Source organism: Gopherus evgoodei, chromosome 1 (assembly GCF_007399415.2).
Source record: "Gopherus evgoodei ecotype Sinaloan lineage chromosome 1, rGopEvg1_v1.p, whole genome shotgun sequence".
Classification (NCBI taxonomy): Eukaryota; Metazoa; Chordata; order Testudines; family Testudinidae; genus Gopherus; species Gopherus evgoodei.
Genome location: NC_044322.1, coordinates 229648501 through 229672641, shown reverse-complemented (window position 1 = coordinate 229672641; position 24141 = coordinate 229648501). Strand labels below are relative to the sequence as shown.

Genomic DNA, 24141 nt, shown 5'->3' with positions numbered 1-24141 from the left:
TGCACAACACATTCAAAAGACAAACCTGGGAGCTTAAATCTGTAACTTTGCTAAACATTAAATATCATGGTCTTAGTAAAGACACTGGATTTATGGCTTATTACAACAATTTGTAACCCACTAACCCCTTTTCTGCCCCAATTTTGTCCTATAACTGCAGAGGTATTAAAGGAACATTTCACCTTAAATAGTCACTTAGAATATATCTCAACTACTTATGCTAGACAAACAATCTGTTCCACCTTGTATTTAACTGTGACACTCTGAGTATCTTTCCCAGAACTGAAAAAGAACTCTCTGTTGCTCGAAAGCTGGTTTCTTACAACAGATGTTGATCCCATAAAAGATATTACCTCATCCACCTAGTCTCACAGGGAAGAAAAACTTATTTTCTGACCAGCTCTCGTATTTATATTGAACCTTCATTGTTATAAGATGTAGTTTATGAGTAGAAATGATTCTGATTACAGTTTATCCAATAGGTGATGTCTAATGGGTAAGAGTTTACACCTATTTCCTCTTGCAACTACATCATCTGTAGGAAGGAAGAGGAAGTGGAGAAAGGTTGCAACCAGCTACCTGCCGCTTGAGTGCTTATCAAACGCTAAGGGTAGGATTTTCAAAATAGTTCAGCACTTGCTGATCTCTGCTCCCATTGGAGGGAGTTTTATCACTGACTTCAGTGGGAGAAGAGTTAAGCCAGGAGTTGTGTTCTGGTACTATTTCTAAAAGTTATGACTCTTTCTTAGGGTTCTTCCTAACTTTCACTATAGCTTCATGACTACAGAGCTGTCCTACAGTCATAAATGTTAGTTGACACTTACTGTAAATACACCACTTGTATGATTAGTAATACCATAAGTTAGGAAATGGTGCACTGCTGTTGTGTAAAGAAAATAAAAGGTACTTCTGGTGAGACAATGTGTTATGCTGTCATTTATACTCCTCCAGTAATGTGATAGCAGCTGTACAGTAATAGTATTTCATATTGTAGTCAGCTGCTTCTGCTTTGTGTGATGTACAAGAGGTTTTTGACACTTTGAAATCTTGCAGCTGTACTTTCCTTACTGAAAGATATAATTTTTGCTTTTTTTTCTGTTTCAGAATAAAAGCCATGGACTGAGCTTTGTGCGGATACACGCACCTTGGAATGTGCTTAGTCGAGAAGCAGAATTTCTTAAAATAAAAATGCCCACTAAAAAGGTAAGAACTGTCCCACTTCTAGGAACTAGCTGTATTATGCAGAGAAAAACATTATGGGCCTGATTCTCCTCTTACACCAATATAAATCAGGAGTAACTTCACTGAGGCCAGTGGAGTTACAAAAGTGTCAAACCAGTGTAAGTAGGAGATCTGTTTTTTTTAGTTCATTCTATTAATTATTTTAATACCATTTAATATTCACTATTAGACTTAAAGGGGGATTTTCCTTGAATTTTGATGGGAAGGGGGTACCAAATTCTCTGAAGCGTCTTTGAAAAATCGCATACGTAAGTATTAAAGGCTATATTAAGCAGGAACAGTCTTCTTTCATTTGTGGTAAATGCTTTTATCTCTGGTCAAGCTGTTTATTCAAGAGGCTTTGTCAGGCCCCGGAACTACTATCATGCAGTTTGTTTATTAATTATTATAATTATTACTAGGAATTATTTACATTGTGTTTGTTCTAAAAGGTCTCAGTAGGACCTCACTGTGCTGGGTTCTGTGCAAATACAGAAAAGAGAAAATCTCTGCATTGGAGTGTTGTCAGTCAAAGACAAAAATGATCAGATTTTCAAACTTGTGTTGCAGCCACATTGGTTTTAGACTACTAGAGAGACAAGGTGGGTGAGATAATATCTTTTATTGGACCAACTTCTGTTTCTGAGAGAGACAAGCTTTCAAGCTTACACAGAGCTCTTCTTCAGGTCTGGGAAAAGTAATCTGAGTGTCACAGCTAAATACCAGGTGGAACAGATTGATTAGCTCTTTCATCAACAGAAGTTGGTTCAGTAAAAGATATTACCTCACTCATCTCGTCTCTCAGATTTTAAAAGGCATTTTGTGTCTAAAGATCTTTGAAAATCTGTCCAAAAGGCCTAGTCTAGAGAAGGATTTAAAAGTATCTTGTTAGATGAAGATACTTAGCTCAGTTTAGACTTTCTAAACTTTAGCTGAGACAAAGTAATTGTACTTCAGCACATCCTAAACTAATTGCATTGAAGCCTAGCAATGAGGCTAGACTATGGCTCAACTTGCTAAGATTGAGCTAACAGTGTTAACTGTGTCTACACTGGTAGTGAGTAGAGTTTTCAATTGAGTTAAACTAGCTAGATTGAGATAACTCATGTGAGAAAAGCACCTTCCCCCCCACCAGTCTAGACAAGGCCAAACAAAGGAAGGATAGGGGATGGAGACTAACACACAAGCAAAAATGAGTCTGGAGAAGAATTGGCAAAGTTTTGATAACTATAGTATTGGGTTTTTTTGGTTTTTTTTTTTTAAGAGGGGATAGAGGTAGGGAGTAGAAAAAAAAGAAAAGAAGGGAAAGAGCTTATCACCTGTCTAGCCATTATCAGCAGGCTGGGATTTTTAGACATCATGGAAGAGATGAGTTTTAAGGAGACATTTGAAGGAGGATAAGGTGGTAGCTGTTGGGATTTTATTGGGAATTTTCCCCATGCATAAGGTCCAGTGTGGAAGAAAGCACGGCAGTGTTAAGGCAGAAGCTGGCTGGTAGGTGTTAAGTGCTGGGAATGCTGGCAAAGATTTTGCTGCTGTTGACACCAGTGACTCCAGATTTTGCCCTGGTATAATGAAAACAACGGCATGTTTTTTGTTCTTTCCTGTCCTGGCATTTACAGAGAAGATTCAGAGCTTTCACTGCAGGTGTTGAACTGCAGGATATTGACTTTGGAGACCAAACCTCTGAACTTGTGATCCTGCTGTCATTTAAATATAGTGTAACTCTCCTGTAATCAGTGGAGCTGCTCCTGATTTAAGTTAGGGCTGGTCCACACTACGGGGGGAAATCGATCTTAGATACGCAACTTCAGCTACGTGAATAATGTAGCTGAAGTCGAATATCTAAGATCGGATTACTCACCCGTCCTCACTGCGCGGGATCGATGTTCACGGTTCTCCCTGTCGATTTCCGCAACTCCGTTGGGGTTGATGGAGTTCCGGAATCGATATAAGCGCGCTCGGGGATCGATATATCACGTCTAGATGAGACGCGATATATCGATCCCCGAGCAATCGATTTTAACCCGCCGATACGGCGGGTAGTCTGGACGTAGTCTGTGTGATTCTACTCGGCAACTTTTGTTTTCCTCTGATGTTAGCTGAATCACAGAAGCGGGAGCAGTTGTCATAATTGGTAATTTTTCAGTTTATTTGTTTTAGCCAGTATTGGTTTATCTGGTCTTCAAATCCCAGAATATTTCTTCTTTCTCAGTAACTGTTGCCATCTATAGGATCAGAATTAGTGTACGGTCTGTTATTCAGTTAGGGAGTTGTTAAGCTTGGTCAGAGGATAAAAGGAACTGGGAATTATGATAGTTTTCTTCTTACCTGCTCTTTTATTTTTGGTGTACGTTCAGTCTCACTCAGAGGTCACTCAAATTGCATAAGCATCTTTGGACAAGTGACACAATGACAGTAAATTAAACTATCTGATACTATTTGGCAAAAATTAAGGTTGGCTTCAATTCTATGGGTAAAATCTCTTTAAAATAATAAAAGATTGTGAAGGATAGAAATTCAGTAAAGTTTGAGTTCAGGGATGTTCAGACAACGACACGAAAGTTAAAGTGACTATCTTTGTAATAATATGTAGTTTGCTGTTGTGTGTATGCATGTGTGCACACTTACTTCATATTCAGCACCATGGATTTTTATCTTCACGCCAATAGAAACTTTGTGTGATATTTTGTGTCAGTTGCTCCTGTTGATCAGCAGGGTGTTGACCCTGAGGAACAATTCCCTGAATTCATGATCATGTTGCCATTTTCACTGGCTGGGCATACCCAGATCTCCCATGGATGTTAGTAGAAGTTATGTGCTCAGAATGAACTTGATGTTGGCATTTAACCCCAAGCCTTAAGTAGGGGGCACTACAGGGCTGCACTTCCCCAGGAGAGAAATAGGGGGAAATTGTGCTTCAAACAGACAAGCACAATATCCCCAGTTCTGCTTGCTTTACATGGGAGTGTGGATTTAGCACCAGCCAGTAGGTTGGTACAGAATCACCAGCCCTGTCCTCTTTTCAGCATCCTGCTGTTCTGCTGAAAGGGACAAAAGAATGGACCTTCTATTCCTGCTAGAGACCAGAGACACGTCAATAATACCTAATGCAGGGGTAGGCAACCTATGGCACATGTGCCGGAGGCGGCACGCGAGCTGATTTTCAGTGGTACTCACACTGCCCGGGTCCTGGCCAGCAGTCCGGGGGGGACTCTGCATTTTAATTTAATTTTAAAGGAAGCTTATTAAACATTTTTTAAAACCTCATTTACTTTATATACAACATTTGGTTATATATTATAGACTTGTAGAAAGAGCAGGGCCCCAAAGCCAGCAGGGGCTGATTTGTCCCGGGCCCTGCACCTGTCTAGGGACAGCCTGGTTGGCAGAGCGTTCCACAGCGTTCACAGCATGCCATGCCAGCTCAAGCAAAACAAGGCAGCCGCAAAACCCAGCTGTAAACCTTACTTCTCATGGTGTGTCTGCATGCTCAATATGGAACTGCAGATACATGCACTTGCAAAAGTACCAGAAGCATGCCAAGCTGCAAATAAGGACAACAATGTGAAATCAACAGGCCCTGCCCCAAATTTCTTGCTGATAATGAAATTACTGTTCACAATTCATCCAGTTATATGTTTGACCCTGTCATAAACAGATAGTTAAGGGTTAATAGAACAGGAGTACTTCATGTCTCTTTTTTGCCTGTAAAGGGTTAACAAGTTCAGTGAGCCTGGCTGTCACCTGACCAGAGGACCAATCAGGGGACAGGATACTTTCAAATCTTGAGAAAGGGAAGTTTTTGTGTGTGCTGTTAGTGTTTGGTGGTTGTTCTCTCTGGGTTCTGAGAGTGACCAGATGTGCAACCAGGTTTCTCTCCAATCTCTCTGATACAGTATCTTATATGTCCAGAATATTAAGTAATAAGTAGATAAGGCAAGTTAGGCTTATGTTTGTTTTCTTTATTTGCAAATATGTATTTGGCTGGGAGGAGTTCAAATTTGCATTTTGCTCAAAGGATTTTAATTTGTACTTGTATACTTAGGCTGGGAGGGTATTCCCAATGTCTATAGCTGAAAGACCCTGTAATATATTCCATCTTAAATTTACAAAGATAATTTTTACTGTTTTTTCTTTCTTTAATTAAAAGCTTTTCTTGTTAGGAACCTGATTGTTTTTTTATTCTGGTGTGAGACCCAGGGGACGGTGTCTAGATCCACCAGGGAATTGGTGGGGAGAAAGGAGGGAAGGGGGGAGAGAGAGGTTAATTTTCTCTCTGTGTTAGGATTATTTTCTGTCTCAGGGAGAGTCTGGGAGGGGGAAAGAGAAGGAGGGGGGAAGGTGAATTTTCCTCTCTGTTTTAAGATTCAAGGAGTTTGAATTGCAGTGATCTTCCAGGGTAACCCAGGGAGGGGAAGCCTGGGAGAGGCAATGCTGAGGGAAAGGGTTTACTTTCCTTGTGTTAAGATCCAGAGAGTCTGGGTCTTGGGGTTCCCCGGGCAAGATTTTGGGGGGACCAGAGTGTACCAGGCACTGGAATTCCTGGTTGGTGGCAGCGCTACAAGTACTAATCTGGTAATTGAGCTTAGAGGAATTCATGCTGGTACCCCATCTTTTGGACGCTAAGGTTCGGAGTGGGGAATTATATCATGACAGACCCAGTTAGATCTTTACTTGCCCGCTGGAGGCCCGTGAATGATCAGAATCTTTTCCTGCCACAACACAGACACAGTCACTGAATAGTGTCCAAAGCTCAACTTCCACCTGGGACTTAACTTGAATGTAAACTTTAACAACAACAGAACATAGCCTCACCCTCCTTCCCCACAGCCTAAGCTTCCTCCTGAGCTTGGCTTTTTTCCCTAGGTTTTCTCCCAGTGCAGTCTTTCTGTTCCTACCCCTATTTTCCTCTATTTCAAAGAAATACTCAAATCCTTTTTATAAGCCTGAGGTGGCATTAACTGGACCTGGTCTGGTGAGTCAGCAGAAATAACACCATGTTCCTAGCACCTGACATCAGAGTGAGTCAGCAAAAGCAACTATACATTCTTAGGAAGGGTCCTAGCACTTGACACCCAGTTGCAGACATGGCAGCCTCAGCTCTAAAGGAGAATATGTGTGTCGTTCTTCTTGCACTAAATTGATACCTGGTAGGTAGTTTACTCTTTTTGTGCAGGAAGAATGGTCCTGCACAATTAGATCACAAAGATCATGTACTTAGGGTCTAATAATAAGAATTTCTTCTGTAATCTGGTAGCACATCAGTTGGAAGTGACAGAAGAGAGAGACCTTGGTGTGTGGGTTGATCACTGCTTGACTATAAACCACCAATATGATGTGGCTGTGAAAAAGGCACATGCGATCTAGGATGTATCAGGTGAGGCATTTCCAGTAGAGCTAGAGAAGTATTAATACCATTGTACCAGGCACTGATAAAACCACAGTCATTTGGAGTACAGTGTACAGTTCTGATCACCCATATTCAAAAAAGAGGAATTCAAACTGGAACAGGTGCAGAGAAGAACTATTAGGATGATCAAGAGAATGGAGGGTACATTTTATGAGAGGAGACTGGAAGAACTTGGCTTGTTTAGTCAAGCAAAGTGAAGTCTGAGAGGGGATATGATTGCTGTCTATAAATACTAGGGTAACCAGATAGCAAGTGTGAGAAATCGGGATGGGTGTGGAAGGGTAATAGGAGCCTATATAAGAAAAAGCCCCAAATATATGGACTGTCCCTATAAAATCGGGATTACTGGTCACCCTAATAAATTTATAAGGAGTGTAAATACCAGAGAGTGTACAAGAATGGGTATAAACTGATCATTTAACAAATTCAGGCCAGAAATTAGAAGGTTTCTAACCATGAGAAGGATGAGGCTCTGGAACAGGCTCCAGATAGGAGTTGTGGAGGCAAACAACACACTTAGTGTTAGGACAGAGCTGGACAAATGTATGAGTGTGAATGTGTAACCCATGCCTGCTTGATGTGACGTTCTGTCTCCCTCTAGTAGCACCCAGCTCAACTAGAGATTAATAAGTCTGCTGAAGCCTTGGTTAAGAGCGAGGTGGCTTTTACCTCATGCAGTAGAAGATCATCCACTAAGCTTCAGAGGTTTTAGGTTTGAACCCACCTGCTGATGACCGGAGTTCGTCAGTTTTACAATAGTATGACGGGATTGCTTATGATGGTAGAGGGCAAGCTTAGCAGCTTTGGGCCTTAATTCTCTTCCCCCAGCTACTTGCAGGGGTCAGAAAGGGAGTCCCACTTCCCATCAATTTATTCTTTAAATCTCCTTTTTCTGAAGCGTCAGGTATGGCCATCGCTGGAGATGAGACATTGAATGGAGTGGGCAAGGGCTCTGAGGTGTCACCAAGCATTCTCTCTCTCAGATGCTGGGCTGGCTGGGTCTTGCTCACAAACTCAGGCTCTAACTGATCACTATTGTGAAGCTGAGAATGAATTTCTCACCAGGTTAGATTGGCAGTGACCTTAGGGTTTTGTTTTGTTTTGTTTTTCCCCCTTGCTCTGTAGTGTGTGGGTGCAGGTCACTTGCCAGGATTGTCTGGATATTTCTCAATCATTTTCCATTGCAAAGCCTCAGGCGCTGGTGTACTAGGTTCTTCCCACTCTCTGTGTCACTCAGCAGTCCAGTCTCCTTTGGGCTAGTGTCGGTTGTTGCATGTACCGTGCAGATGATGGGTAGTGCTGATGGCCTGTGAGATACAGGAGGTCGGACTAGATGATTTGGTAGTCCATTCAGGCCTTAAACTCTATGACTCAATAGGTAAAGAAAATCATGTCAAAATTATAAGCTCGTGACGGGGACTCCTTTTTTGTTGTGTGGATTGTTGGAAATACAGTGACATTCTGGCCTATAATTGGCGTCTGTAGGTGCTACCACAATATGAATAAATAATAACAATCAGCAGATCTGGGCAAATAAATGTTTTTGTTTGGTTGGTTTTTTTTTGGTTAACTGGCAGTTCTGAAAATAAATAAATGGGGGTTCAGGTCAAACTGAATTGGAAAATTGTAACACTTAAGAATCAAATAAGTCTGTTTTGGTTCAAACAAAACATGTTGTTTGATACAAAATAGTTTGTTTGTTTTCAGGCATTTTTTTAAGGGCTATATTAATTAAATGACTGATTGTAATATCACTGCTGTCTTCTTATGTGTGACTGTAAAGTGCCACTATGCATGATTATTCATAGTCAGTGGGCCAGAAAGCATGAGTGTGAGAATGCCCGGACCACCAGGCTCCAGAGTCACTCATTTAGGATGCAGGAGGTCCAAGCCCAAGTACCTGCTCCAGTGACTATTTAATTATTTATACAAAGTGGAACAACTTCAGCTAGAGAAACTGAGAGAGACTCAACCCAGAATGTCCCAGAGCTCTGGGATTGATGTACTCTTCTGGGCAGAGCCGGATTGTGACATTCTGTGGCCTAAACTATCTACAGTGTAAGAGGCCCCAAAGCATCAAAAAATGAATTTATTATTTTTGCAGAAAGGACGTTGAATATATAAACATGAAAGCTTTTTGTTTGCATATATACAAAGGAGAAGTTGTAAAAATAGAATAATCTAACTAAAACACATCTTGCAATATGCTTGTTTGCATTATAAAATAGTTTCAAATTAACATATTTTCGTCTGATTTCTTAACTAGTAGATATGAAAACTTTTATCTACAGCAACACAAAAGCAGTTACAGTTACACAGGCCAGCTTACTTAATGGAATCAGTACTGCCTGCAGTATGTCTGTTTGCACATTACTTTAATTTTTACACTGAAATGTAAAACATTTTCTTTCAAAATTTTTGGAGAGCAAAGTCATTGATGATGTCCTCAAATTATAAGCTATGGAATGCTTAGGGCAGATGGCTTTTCTTGCAGCATTGTTGCCCGCAGTTCATTCTTGATACATTTCAGTTGAGAAAATGACCTTTCTCCTGAGCAGTTTGTTGCCATTAGACTTAAAAAAAACAAAAACAAAAAACAAAAAAAACCCTGCCCCCCAAAATGGAAAAAAAAATAGTTTTATATTATAAATACTAAAATTTAGATATCTATACAACAAACAGTAATATTTTTATATATCTATCTATCTATGCCGAAAACCTGTATTATTTTACCAGGATATTGTGAGAAAGTTAGTGCTAGTCTGTCTATGTTCTCACAGGAAAACAAGAGAGGATATATAATTTTTTTTCACACCATGAATAAGGAAAATTATCCTTCTTTTCATATGAATGAATGAAAAATCATTTGATTAATTTTGTAAGGGAAATACAAAGTTTATCCAGACTATGTATAAATATATATTTACAAATGTTTATTCCAATTTAATTTTTGCTACAAAACAATGAATTGTTGGGATTTTTCTTTTGCCATACTATAAAAATAAAATTTATTATGGATATGATACATGATTTATAAGTCTATATAAGAATTTTTACATAACATACTACTTATAATAAAATATTATCTTCCGTGCTGCAAACTTGCTGAGCAGAAAATCCCAGTCTTTTTTTCTAGGCAGACATCTCTCTTCGCATTCACTTCTCTACCCTCTGTCTCCCCCAGGACCACTAATTAATCTCGAGTAAACATCTCGGACACACAGAGTGACAACAAGCTATACATGCGAAAGAGAAGAAGAATTTACCAGAAAAAAGACTGGTCATCTTTAGACAGGCATTGAGAAAGTGGGGAAAAACTAGCCTATATTCAAGCAAGTTATAATGAATATTTAATAGCCTATAAATCATATATGCACATAGTTTGAAATAACTTACTCACCCAGTACTCAGAAAAAAAAATATATATATATCTTCCTTCACTTCTCTCAGAACCCTGTATTTATCCTTTCATCAGCACTCTCTGATATTTACTGTGAAGGTTCTCAAAATTGATGGAGGGCAGCCAACACAAATTTATCCTCTTCAAGATCCATTCAACCCAAGTCCATAAATCCATAACATACACAATTGTATGTATGTACAGATCAAAAGAAGAAAGAACTCACTAACAGTTAAGAAAATGACAAACAGGAGCGAAGGCACTATACGACTCAGCGTGCTAGATTGTAAACAAAAGATTGGCTATTACTAGCCAAGGGGGAATGCTATACATAATGTCACTCCTAGGAGAAGTCCAATACAAGTAGGATTGCTTCACGACACTGCTGTCTCTGACCTCACATTTTTCCCAAATTTATCGGCAATGAGATTATTTATTTATTTAAGTTATGAAGTCACGGTCGGAATTTCACCAGTAGTAGCTGGCCACCAAAAGGCTGCTTTAGGAGATTGATAGCAGACTTACTTGTAGAATTACTAATTTTACAAGTGAAATTATCATTTTTTCTCAGCCCTGGCCTCCCACCTGTCAATTATGAACAATTAGTGAAGGATAAGGGTAAGGTAAGGGTATTTGTGTAGCTGTGTATATTTTTGTCATATTTGAACAAAAATGACTGTATTTGGAGAGAATCTTCTTTTTCCCATATCTCTTTTATTTATCAACTGATTTTGATAAAATTTGAAATGGAGTCAGTGTTTTCTTTTTTAGAGACCCCTCATATTGTGAGGTCCTAAGCTGTATCTTAGTTTATGCATTAATCCATCCCTGCTTCTGGGGTATGAAGGGAACATCTATTCAAATCCCTTCTCCACACTGGGCAGAATGGGAAATTGAACCTGTCTCGCATATCCCAGGTGAGTGCCCTAACCACTTGAGGCATGTCTACACTAGAAACATAAGTTGCCCTATGTAAGGTCAACTTACAACCACTGCAGTAGTTACTGCGGTAGTTCATATCCACACTACCCTCCTTCTGGCGGTGGTGTGCATCCTCACCAGGAGCACTTCCACTGATTTTAAGAGGAGCAGTGGTAGGGGCGCTGAGAGCCTGGGCTCTCAGTTCCACATGCAGCTTTCCACCGGTAGCCTAGCTGCGGTAGGGAGTGGGGAGCTGGTGGTGGGGAGCCGCAGGGGGACTGTGAGATGTGGGTGCACCCAGGCTCTTGGCTGAGGGGAGCAGGGACCTGAGATCCAGGGGGGCAGCCAGATTGAAGGCGGTGGGGACTGAGAAGTTGGGAGCCTCCAGGCAGTTGCAGGGCTCCCCATGGGGAGTGGTGAGCCAGGAACTTGTGGTGAGCAGCCTAGTGGAGAGCAGCAAGCTGGGCAGGCACAGCCCAGATTGGATTGGGGAGCCTGGACAGCAGCTGGGCTGGGAGCTGGGAGTGGAGACCCGAGGGGCACCTGGGCTCCGAGCAGGGAATGGGGTAGGCATAGCTTGGCTGGGAGCAAAGAATCCGAGGGGGCAACCGGGCTCTAGTTGGAGTCCCCCACCCACCCCAGTGACAGCAAGACAAGAATGACAGCCAACAGACAATGTAAGACAGTGCGTCACCTTAACTACACTGACATAAGCCCTGCACCTCTCATGGAGGTGGAGTTATAATGTCAATGGATTAATGCAATTACATGGGCAGGAGCAAGGCTGTAGTATATACATTAACATAATTAGATTGATGTAAGTGGCTGTATGTCAACCTAACTGTAAAGTGTAGACCAAGCCTGGGCTAAATGATATAAGGCAGGTACCACCTCCTTCTCTGCCCATTTTTTGAATGGTGCCTAAGTCCTAAAACACGTTTTTTGCAAAAAAAAAAAATATTTGGTGAATTTGTGTCAAGTCCATGAATAGCTTCCAATTAAACAAAACCGCATTTTTTAACAAATAAATTATTTGAAAAATTTCACCTAGCTCCAGTAATTAATTGTCTACTATCTGCCTTTCTGCAGGGAGGCAGGCTAGGCTTGGGCATTTAACTGGTCCAAAAATAATTGGTCAATTGATCAGTCAACTATTGATCAAACAATGTCAAAAACAGATAAATATTTTAAAGTACTAATTCATTGGAACAGTGAAAACAAAACAAAAAAGCAAGACCTTATGATCTCCAGTAGGCTTAGGCTTGGATAGATCCTTATGCTTAATTACAAAAAGTAAGTTACTTAACGGAGTTACTTTAACTCAGAAAAGTGTGCAACACAATGAAATGAAATTCAGCGCCCTCCCCCCCCCCCCAAAATAGTATCATGATGCAGTCTAGAAGGTAGGCTGCCATCTCCCCCAGGGCATTTTTGCTGGAATATTTGACAGGATTTTACTGTGCTCCAATAGGTGGTCAATTGAAAAGTAAATCATCATTATTAGACTGGTGAATTGACAGGCTTGCCAAGCCAAAAACTGTCAATATCATGTTCAAGTATCAGTCTTTGAAGACTAAGCACTATAAACTACCCTCCTGTGGCCCATGCCTACATGCACACACGATGCAAAGTTATTGCCCTCCTCTCTGTTACAGATACACACAAGCAGTTTCCCCATCCATGAATACACATATATCACAGTCACTCCTTATCTAAATATGCCCATTCTTTATATAATGCAGTCACAAACATCAGTGGCTTGGTTGTGAAAGGGGACAATGAAGATGGATGCTTAAAAGTAGAGGAAACAAATATGCAGTTAGTATGACATTCAGGGATGCAAAGGAGACCAGTGAGGGTCTCCGTCAGCGTCACAATGCTTTGCTGCTGTAGCTCCCATCGGGGCCGCTCACAAACAGCGTGCAGGTCACACCCTGAGTGTCTGTGTGTAGCTGCAGCCTGCCAGCCACACTGTCATAACGGATAGTTAAGAGTTAATAGAACAGAAGTACTTCATGTCTCTCTTGCCTGTAAAGGGTTAACAAGATCAGTAAGCCAGGCTGTCACCTGACCAGAGGACCAATCAGGGGACAGGATACTTTCAAATCTTGAGGGAGGAAAGTTTTTGTGTGTGTTGTTAGTGTTTGGTGGTTGTTCACTCTGGGGGCTCAGAGGGACCAGATGTGCAACCAGATTTCTCTCCAATCTCTCTGATACAGTTTCTTATATGTCCAGAATAGTGAGTACTAGTATCATAACCTAGTCCCAGATTTGGACCTTAGCGTCCAAAATATGGTGTTAGCATGAAAACCTCCAAGCTTAGTTACCAGCTTGGACCTGGTAAAGCTGCCACCACCCAAAAAATTAAGTGTTTTGGGGCACTCTGGTCCCCCCAAACCTTCCCTGGGGACCCCAAGACCCAAATCCCTTGAGTCTCACAACAAAGGGAAATAAACCTTTTCCCTTCCCCCCTCCAGGTGTTCCTGGAGAGATGCACAGAAGCAAGTTCCGTGAATCTAAACAGAGGGATTCCACCCTCCCCGTTTCCAGCCTTGGAAAACAGGAGTACCGAGAGCTAATCTCTCTTCCCCCCTCACCCAGAGGGAATGCAAAGTCAGGCTAGTAAATCTAACACACACAGATTTCCCCCTGACTTCTTCCTCCCACCAATTCCCTGGTGAGCACAGACTCAATTCCCTGGAGTTCCCCACTAAAGGAAACTCCAACAGGTCTTAAAAAGAAAGCTTTATGTAAAAAGAAAGAAAAATACATAAAAATGGTCTCTCTGTATTAAGGTGACAAATACAGGGTCAATTGCTTAAAAGAAATATGAATAAACAGTCTTATTCAAAAAGAATACAATTCAAAGCACTCCAGCAACTACACACACGTAAAATACAAAAAAAAAATATAAATCACTATCTGATCTTTTGTACTTAGAACTGGGAAACAGAAGATTAGAAAGCAAGAGACAGAAATCCTCCCACACAGGCACAAGGCACAGGACAAAGAACTCAGACACAAACTTCCCTCCACCCAGACCTGAAAAAATCTGGTTTCCTGATTGGTCCTCTGGTCAGGTGCTTCAGGTTACCTCTTTCCAGGTGTAAGAGAAATTAACCCTTAGCTATCTGTTTATGACACGCCCCCCAAATTGCAGAGAGTGGGGAAGCTCACTGGCGGCGATTTCCTCCTAGAACTTTAAAATAACCAGATTAATACAACACATGCACCTTTACATATACCACTAAGTATATAACTAACAGACTTCTACATTTTAAGAACACTTTTCAACTACTGGATTCTGGGAAACTCTCACGGGAGAGTGCATCAGCTACTTTGTTAGAAGCTCCTGAGATGTGCTGAATTTCAAAATCAAAATCTTGGAGAGCTAAACTCCAACGAAGAAGTTTCTTGTTGTTCCCCTTGGCAGTATGAAGCCACTTTAGTGCAGCATGGTCAGTTTGTAGCTGGAACCGCCGTCCCCAAACATATGGGCGTAGCTTTTCCAGAGCGTACACAATGGCGTAGCATTCCTTTTCACTGACTGACCAGTGACTTTCCCTTTCAGACAGTTTCTTGCTGAGAAACACGACAGGATGGAAGTTGTGATCCGTTGCTTCCTGCATGAGAACTGCTCCTATACCACGCTCAGATGCATCCGTGGTTACTAGGAATGGCTTGTCAAAGTCCGGGGCCCTGAGCACAGGGTCAGACATGAGCGTTTCCTTAAGTTGAGTAAAGGCCTTCTGACACTCATTAGTCCAGTTAACTGCATTTGGCTGGGTCTTTTTGGTCAGGTCGGTCAGTGGAGCAGCAATTTGGCTGTAGTGTGGTACAAATCGCCTGTAGTATCCGGCCAAGCCTAAGAAGGATTGGACCTGCTTCTTGGACCTTGGGACAGGCCACTTTTGGATAGCATCCACCTTGGCCTGTAGGGGGTTTATGGTTCCTCGACCCACCTGGTGCCCCAGGTAAGTCACTCTGTTTCGGCCTATTTGACACTTTTTGGCCTTAACAGTTAGTCCGGCCTGCCTGATGCACTCAAAGACCTTTTCCAGGTGTAGTAGGTGTTCGGGCCAGGAGTCTGAAAAAATGGCCACTTCATCGAGGTAGGCAACTGCATATTCTCCCAGTCCTGCTAGTAGACCATCTACCAGCCTCTGGAAGGTGGCGGGTGCATTTCGAAGGCCGAAAGGAAGGACATTAAATTCATACACCCCCGCATGGGTGACAAATGCTGACCTCTCCTTAGCAGGTTCATCTAGCGGTACTTGCCAGTACCCCTTGGTTAAGTCTATTGTAGAGATGAACTGGGCACGTCCCAACTTCTCCAATAGCTCATCGGTGCGTGGCACTGGATAGCTGTCCGGACGAGTTACCGCATTTAGCTTACGATAGTCCACACAAAAGCGTATTTCCCCATCTGGTTTGGGTACCAGAACCACTGGAGATGCCCATGCACTGGTAGATGAGCGGATTTTACCCATCTGTAGCATGTTCTGAATCTCCTGTTCTATAGCAGCTTGGGCATGAGGAGACACCCGGTAGGGTGGGTTTCTAATGGGGTGAGCATTACCTGTGTCAATGGAGTGGTATGCCCGTTCAGTCCGTCCTGGGGTGACTGAGAACAATGGGGCGAAGCTAGTGCACAGCTCCTTGATTTGTCGCTGCTGCAGACATTCCAGAGTGGTTGAGAGGTTCACCTCTTCCACGCCACCGTCTTTTTTCCCTTCATAGTAGACACCGTCAGGCCACTCAGGATCATCTCCCTGGACTGTAAACTGACAAACCTGTAAGTCTCTGGAATAGAAAGGCTTGAGAGAATTAACATGGTACACTCTGGGCTTTAGTGAGGAATTGGGAAATGCTATGAGGTAGTTCACAGTTCCCAGGTGCTCTTGGACCGTGAATGGCCCTTCCCATGATGCTTCCATCTTATGGGCCTGTTGCGCCATCAAGACCATAACCTGGTCTCCTACCTTGAAGGAACGTTCTCTGGCATGTCTGTCATACCAGGCCTTTTGCTCTTCCTGAGCATCCTTTAGGTTCTCTTTAGCAAGAGCTAAGGAGTATCGGAGAGTGCTTTGTAGGTTGCTTACAAAGTCCAGAATGTTAGTTCCTGGAGAAGGCGTAAACCCCTCCCATTGCTGCTTCACCACTGCTGCTGTAATGGCCCCTTAACCTCGTGACCATACACAAGTTCAAATGGTGAAAACCCTAAACTGGGATGTGGTACAGCCCTGTAGGCAAACAGCAACTGCTGCAACACTAGGTCCCAATTATTGGAGTATTCGTTGATGAATTTAGGTATCATGGCCCCCAAAGTTCCATTAAACCTTTCCACCAGGCCATTGGTTTGATGGTGATACGGGGTGGCAACCAAGTGGTTCACCCCATGAGTTTCCCACAGTTTTTGCATGGTCCCTGCCAGGAAATTAGATCCTGAATCAGTAAGGATGTCGCAGGGCCAACATACCCTGGCAAAAATGTCTGTTAGGGCCAGGCACACAGTGTTAGCCCTGGTGTTGCCTAGAGCTACTGCTTCCGGCCATCGGGTAGCAAAGTCCACGAAAGTCAGTACGTATTGCTTTCCTCTGGGAGTCTTTTTTGGGAAAGGACCCAGAATATCCACAGTTACTTGCTGAAATGGGACCTCAATTATGGGGAGTGGCTGGAGAGGGTCCTTGACCTGGTCTTGGGGTTTTCCCACTCTTTGGCATACCTCACAAGACCGGACATACTTGGCAACGTCCTTGCCCATCCCCTCCGAGTGGAAGGACTTCCCCAACCGGTCCTTGGTTCTGTTCACTCCAGCATGGCCACTGGGATGATCATGGGCTAAGCTTAAGAGCTTCCCCCGGTACTTAGTTGGAACCACCAACTGTTTTTGCGGCTGCCATTCTTCCCGGTGTCCACCAGAAAGAATTTCCTTGTATAAAAGTCCTTGGTCTATAACAAACCGGGATCGATTAGAAGAGCTGAGAGGTGGTGGGGTGCTCCGTGCCACCGCCCAAGCTTTCTGAAGGCTGTCATCTGCTTCCTGCTCAGTCTGGAACTGTTCCCTTGAGGCTGGGGTCACCAGTTCTTCCTCAGACTGTGGACTTGGGCTTGGTCCCTCTGGAAGCGATGTAGGTGATGGGGTTGTTTCCGTTGCTGGTGAACCGCTCTCCGCTGGTGCACCTGAGGGTATTTCAGGCTCTGGCTGAGCCTTTTGGGTATGGCTGTCTGTTGCTTCTGCCAGTTTTGGCTTGCTGGTGCCCTCTGGCGTTGAGTTTGAAGATGTGGTTGCACTTGCTGGTGCTGGTTGCTGTTCCAGTTCCGGGCCTGGGACTGGAGGTGCTGTGGCTGTTTCAGTGGTTGGCATGAAATCCAGGTCCACTACCTCTGTCTGGGTCTCTGGTAACACAGACGGGGCGTCTATGGACGGCTCAGGAACAGGAATGGGTCTGGAAGCTTGCCTGGTTTGGCTACGTGTAACCATTCCCACTCTCTTGGCCCGCTTCACCTAGTTGGCCAAGTCTTCCCCCAGTAGCATTGGGATAGGATAATTGTCATAGACTGCAAAAGTCCACATCCCTGACCAACCTTTGTACTGGACAGGCAGTTCAGCTGTAGGCAAGTCTACAGCTTGTGACATGAAGGGGTAAATTGTCACTTGGGCGTTTGGGTTGATGAATTTGGGGTCTACGAAGGATTGGTGGATAGCTAACAGTTGTGCCCCCGTGTCTCTCCACGCAGTAACCTTCTTTCCGCCCACTCTCCAATTTTCCCTTCGCTCCAAGGGTATTTGAGAGGCATCCGGGCCTGGGGATCTTTTGGGTGATGGTGGTGTAATGAACTGCACTCGGATGGCGTTCTTTGGACAGTTGGCCTTGATATGTCCCAGTTCATTACACTTAAAGCATCTTCCATCTGATGGGTCACTGGGTCGAGGTGAGTTACTGGAGACTGGTGAGGTGGAAGAATAGTGTGTCTGTGGCTTTACTTGGGTTGTAGGTGGGGTTTTTGGCTGCCCTCGGTTGTAGGGTTTATGGTCGGTGTGCCCTCTGGGGTATTCGTTCCCCTTGACAGTAGCTTTCTTGCTTTCTGCCACTTCCATCCATCTGGCTCCAATCTCCCCCGCCTCGGTGAGATTTTTGGGTTTTCCATCTTGTATGTACCGTGTTATGTCCTCAGGAACACCATCCAAGAACTGCTCCATTTGTATGAGGAGGTGCAGTTCTTCCAAGGATTTAACATTGTGTCCTGATTTCCAGGCCTCATAATTTTTCCCAACGTAGTAGGCGTGTTTGGGAAATGACACGTCTGGTTTCCACTTTTGGGTTCTGAAACGCCGACGGGCATGATCCGGGGTTATCCCCATTCTGTATCTGGCCTTGGTTTGAAAAAGTTTATAGTAGTTCATGTTCTCCTTAGGCATTTCAGCTGCCACCTCTGCTAAAGGTCCACTGAGGTGTGGCCTCAATTCTACCATGTACTGGTCTTCAGAGATGTGGTACCCAAGACAGGCTCTTTCAAAATTTTCCAAGAAGGCCTCGGTGTCATCACCTGCCCTGTAGGTGGGAAATTTCCTGTGATGTGGAACCATAATTGCTGAAGGGTTGTTAGGATTGGATGGCGCATGCAGCCCAGCTTGCGCTAAGTCTAGTTCATGTTTTCTCTGTTTTTCCTTCTCTTCACTTTCTTTTTGTTGTTTTTCCATTTCTCGGCGGTGGGCCATGTCTTCTTCTTCTTGTTTCCTTCTGTGGGCCACCTCTTCTTCTAGTTTTCTTTTGTGGGCTGCCTCTTTGGCTGCTTGTTCTCTTTTGTAGGCTGCCAGTTTGATGCTTTCTTCCTTTTCTTTTAGCTCCAGTTTTCGCCTGTGTTCAGCTTCTTTGATTTGTTCTTCTGCCTCCCTTTTTTCCTTGGAAGTCATGGTTCTTGTTTTCTTGTGTTGGGGTGCCCTCTGGTGTTTATTGTCTGAACTGCAGGCTCTGTTGCCTCCTGGGGTCTGCCTAGCAACAGTGCCTTTTTCCCTTTCTTCCTCTAGCTAATCTTTTCAATGTAAAGGAAACCAGAAAAACCACTTTATTTGCACGTGTATAGTGCTGGTATTTGACTCCTAATGGGAGTGCTATTGTGTCACAAAAGACCCTTTTGTCACAGCTTAATGGTTCCTTGCTTAATATGCAAGCCAGAAACTGAAAGAGAGAGCAGAGAAAAAAAAATTCTCTCTGGTTCCTTTTAAAACCAAACTGTTTCTCTCTGCTTAAAAGCCCCTAGCAGAGAAAAGAAAAATATAATATTCCTACTGGCTTCTGGATTCTATCTATCTCACCACTGCACACCATGTCATAACCTAGTTCCAGATTTAGACCTTAGCGTCCAAAATATGGGGGTTAGCATGAAAACCTCCAAGCTTAGTTACCTGCTTGGACCTGGTAAAGCTGCCACCACCCAAAAAATTAAGTGTTTTGGGGCACTCTGGTCCCCCCAAACCTTCCCTGGGGACCCCAAGACCCAAATCCTTTGAGTCTCACAACAAAGGGAAATAAACCTTTTCCCTTCCCCCCTCCAGGTGTTCCTGGAGAGATGCACAGAAGCAAGTTCCGTGAATCTAAACAGAGGGATTCCACCCTCCCCGTTTCCAGCCTTGGAAAACAGAAGTACCGAGAGCTAATCTCTCTTCCCCCCTCACCCAGAGGGAATGCAAAGTCAGGCTAGTAAATCTAACACACACAGATTTCCCCCGACTTCTTCCTCCCACCAATTCCCTGGTGAGCACAGACTCAATTCCCTGGAGTTCCCCACTAAAGGAAACTCCAACAGGTCTTAAAAAGAAAGCTTTATGTAAAAAGAAAGAAAAATATGTAAAAATGGTCTCTCTGTATTAAGGTGACAAATACAGGGTCAATTGCTTAAAAGAAATATGAATAAACAGCCTTATTCAAAAAGAACACAATTCAAAGCACTCCAGCAACTACATACATGTAAAATACAAAAAAAAACATATAAATCACTATCTGATCTTTTGTACTTACAACTGGGAAACAGAAGATTAGAAAGCAAGAGACAGAAATCCTCCCATAGCTGAGAGAGACACAGGCACAAGACAAAGAACTCAGACACAAACTTCCCTCCACCCAGACCTGAAAAAATCTGGTTTCCTGATTGGTCCTCTGGTCAGGTGCTTCAGGTTACCTCTTTCCAGGTGTAAGAGACATTAACCCTTAGCTATCTGTTTATGACAACTAGGTAGATTAAGCGAGTTAGGCTTATGTTTGTTTTCTTTATTTGCAAATATATATTTGGCTGCGAGGAGTTCAAATTTGTATTTTGCTGAAAGGATTTTAATTTGTACTTGTATACTTAGGCTGGGAGGGTATTCCCAGTGTCTATAGCTGAAAGACCCTGTACCAATTCCATTTTAAATTTACACAGATAATTTTTACTGTTTTTTCTTTCTTTTATTAAAATCTTTTTCTTGTTTAAGAACCTGATTGTTTTTTTATTCTGGTGTGAGACCCCAGGGGACTGGGTCTGGATCCACCAGGGAATTGGTGGAGAGAAAGGAGGGAAGGGGGAGAGAGAGGTTAATTTTCTCTCTGTGTTAGGATTACTTTCTGTCTCAGGGAGAGTCTGGGAGGGGGAGAGAGAAGGAGGGTGGGAGATGAATTTTCCTCTCTGTTTTAAGATTCAAGGAGTTTGAATCACAGTGATCTTCCAGGGTAACCCAGGGAGGGGAAGCCTGGGAGAGGCAATGCTGAGGGAAAGGGTTTACTTTCCTTGTGTTAAGATCCAGAGGGTCTGGGTCTTGGGGTTTCCCAGGCAAGGTTTTGGGGGGACCAGAGTGTACCAGGCACTGGAATTCCTGGTTGGTGGCAGCGCTACAAGTACTAATCTGGTAATTGAGCTTAGAGGAATTCATGCTGGTACCCCATCTTTTGGATGTTAAGGTTCAGAGTGGGGATTTATACCATGACACACACATCAATGACACTCTGGCTTCCACCAACTTTGGTTACCGCTTGCAGGGGAGCCCAACACACTCCCAGTCCCAGATTTCCCCCCCAAAATGTATGTTCTGCACTGTCCAGCCCTCTCCTAGACAGTGTGCTACATTAAATGGAGTTACCCAAACAATTCACATCATTGGATTAGTTTTACTTAAAGAATCAAACAAGTTTAGTTACTTACAAAGAGAGACATTTTAAATGAGCAGAAGTATAAGGCATTAAAGTCAGAAATGATTACAAGAGCAATGCAGATTATATGCTTCCTAGTACTAAAATTTAACCAAGTAGACTTGGTTCAAGTTGGAAACCTTACCGTATGTTTCCAGTATTATTCCTCACCAAATTCAGGCCAGGATCGGCTCCCAAAATCCAAAGGCTGTTTCTTTTGTCTTCTTGGGTGAAAGACAGAGGCTATGTCTACTCTACAGTTTATGTTGGCATAACTTCTGTTGCTCAGGGGTATGAATAAACCACCACTCTGAGCAACATAAGTTACACTGACATAAGCACCAGTGCAGACAGTGCTATGTTGTTGGTGGGGGAAGTTCTCCTTTCATAGCTACTGCCTCTTGCTCACAGGGACTGGAGTAATTAAGCCAAAGGGAGAGCTCTCTCTCTCTCCTGTTGGCTTAGAGTGACTACATTAGGGAGCTTTCAGTGGCACAGCTGCACTGCTGTAAACTCTATAGCAGGGGTGGCCAACCTGTACCTCTGGAGCCACATGAGGCTCCTCAGAAGTTAATATGTGGCTCCTAGTATAGGCACTGACTCTGGGGCTGGAGTTACAGGTGCCAACTTTCCAGTGTGCCAGGGGGTGCTCACTGATCAACCCCTGGCTCTGCCATAGGCCCTGCCCCTGCTCCACCCCTTCCCACCTCCTCCCCTGAGCTTGCCGTGCCCTCGCTCCTATCCCCTCCTTCAGAGCCTCCTGGATGTCAGGAAATAGGTGATTGGGAGGTGCTGGGAAGGAGGGGAGGTACTGATTGGTGGGGCTGCTGGTGTGTGGGAGGCACTGGGAGCTGCTGACGTATTACTGTGGCTCTTTTGCAATGTACATTGGTAAATTCTGGCTCCTCCTCCTCCTATAGAGCAGGCTCAGGCTGGCCACCCCTGCTCTATAGTGTAGCTGTACCCAAAGAGGTGGCTATACAGCGGTACCTTGGGATGATTTTGTTCTTCCCTTTCACAGCACAGTGATCTTCTGAAATGCATTTTCCTGAGGGTTACCCCTACCTAAAGTTCACTCCGACTGTGTGGAGGGAGACAAGAAGTCTGGTGGTGAAATTGGTTCCATGCTGTTGTTTGCTAAAATGTTGTTTGTTCCTGCTCTGCTTCCTTGCCAAAGAATGGCCACTTGCTAGGTGATTGCCCATCAACTTTGATGACACCTGATTAGAGGCATCAGCTTGTCCTTTGTCTTTGAGAAACAGGTTTACCCACTCACCAGACTTGCCTGGTAAACACACCTCATTCATGATTTCAACTTATGCTCATACTTTTATATATAATGTTGCGACATACATTTCACAATGATATTACTGACCAGCGAGTTGTTAGTTTTCAAATGATACCTCCCAAGGCGTGTTTTGCACAAAGATTACTACAGCGATGTGTGGGGAGTGAATCAGGCACTTAATCAATCACAGTCACTAGCTGAATGAAATGGAATCTGTAAGATAGAGATAATGAACAGCTGTATTTAGCTTGAAGTGAAAGGTGTACCATTGGAAGAATCTGGAACATGTCTAGTAGTTATGTGAATGATGGGTAAATTGGTCAGAAAAGAGGTCTATGTGAGTGTAAATGGTAAAGTAGCATAACTTACACTGCCTGCTTTATTGTAGATCTGGTCTACACTAGGGAGTTAGGTCGACGACGCGAGATAGCTTACATCAACCTAATTAACTGCTCTGCTATGCCAACTGAATAACTCCACTACTGTGAGCAGCACAGAGTCAAGATCGATGTAGTTAGGCCGACACAGTCTCAGTGTAGACACTACATTGCTTACACTGACGGTTAGTGGCTTTTAGGAGCCATCCCACAACGCTGACAGTACAATGGATGCAAGCGCTCCTGGTGAGGACGTGCCCCACTGACACAAAGAGGAAAATATAGACATGCACAAGCAATGCAATTGCTGCAGCGGCCATTTGCCAACATATGTTTGGTCAACTTAATTTGGCAGTGTAGACATGGCCTTACATTTTCCTGTTAGTTGCTTTTCCTGCTACCCATTTTATCTTTCTGTTCATTAGTCATATAAATTGGACTTATTTTGCACACATGTTAATGCTAAATTGATGCAAGTTGCATGTTTTTTCTATGGTTACACTCATTTAGCCCCCTTTCTGACTGGTTTACACTTGATGTGTAGAGCCCTGCATGGGTACAAATTTATATTCATGTATGTAGGTATCCACAGATCTAAATCGGTATCTGCAGAACCACAGGGATGTCCCAGGAACCACAGTGGTGAAAGGAGCAGAATGCGGGGCCGCTGCTCCCAGAGCCAGCACCCTGTGCTGGCAGATTCTCCGGCGTGGCCCCCATCCCTGCCCCCATCCCCTCCATGCAGCTGCCTGCGTCTCCTGTCTGGGAGCAGGTGTGCTTCTTGCACACACTAGCACGACCAGGGACAGCTGCTGGTGAGCCTGGTGCTCGCCTGAGCGGGGCTGGGGGCGGTACAGCCATGCTGGAGGAACGAGGTGCTGGATTCCTGGGAGCGGTGGCCCCACATTCTGCTTCTTTCACCACTGCGGTTCCTAGAAGAGCCCTGTGGTTCCGCGTATACAGATTTATGTCCACGGATATCTGCATCCGCACTATAAATTTGTGTCCGTTTAGGGCTCTATTGTTGTATAATGTATTCCACTGACTGTCATTGTTGAATATGTCCTTGTATATTTATGCTATTCTTCCGGTGAAAGGCTGAATAGGAAGTTATTGTCTGACCACTAAAAGCAGCAAAGAATCCTGTGGCACCTTATAGACTAACAGACGTTTTGGAGCATGAGCTTTTGTGGGTGAATACCCACTTCGTCAGATGCATCTGATGAAGTGGGTATTCACCCACGAAAGCTCATGCTCCAAAATGTCTGTTAATCTATAAGGTGCCACAGGATTCTTTGCTGCTTTTACAGATCCAAACTAACATGGCTACCCCTCTGATACCTGTCTGACCACTG

At 43.6% G+C, this 24141-nt stretch overlaps 1 protein-coding gene across 1 annotated transcript in view; it reads left to right on the top strand.

Annotated features, from left to right (window-relative positions):
• ANO2 (anoctamin 2) overlaps nucleotides 1-24141 on the top strand; it is a 308905-nt gene that overhangs the window by 49745 nt on the left and 235019 nt on the right. Inside the window, exon 3 of the mRNA XM_030538784.1 lies at nucleotides 1105-1203. Within this exon, the coding sequence (XP_030394644.1) occupies nucleotides 1105-1203 (99 nt within the window). The remainder of the gene's footprint in view (nucleotides 1-1104; nucleotides 1204-24141) is intronic.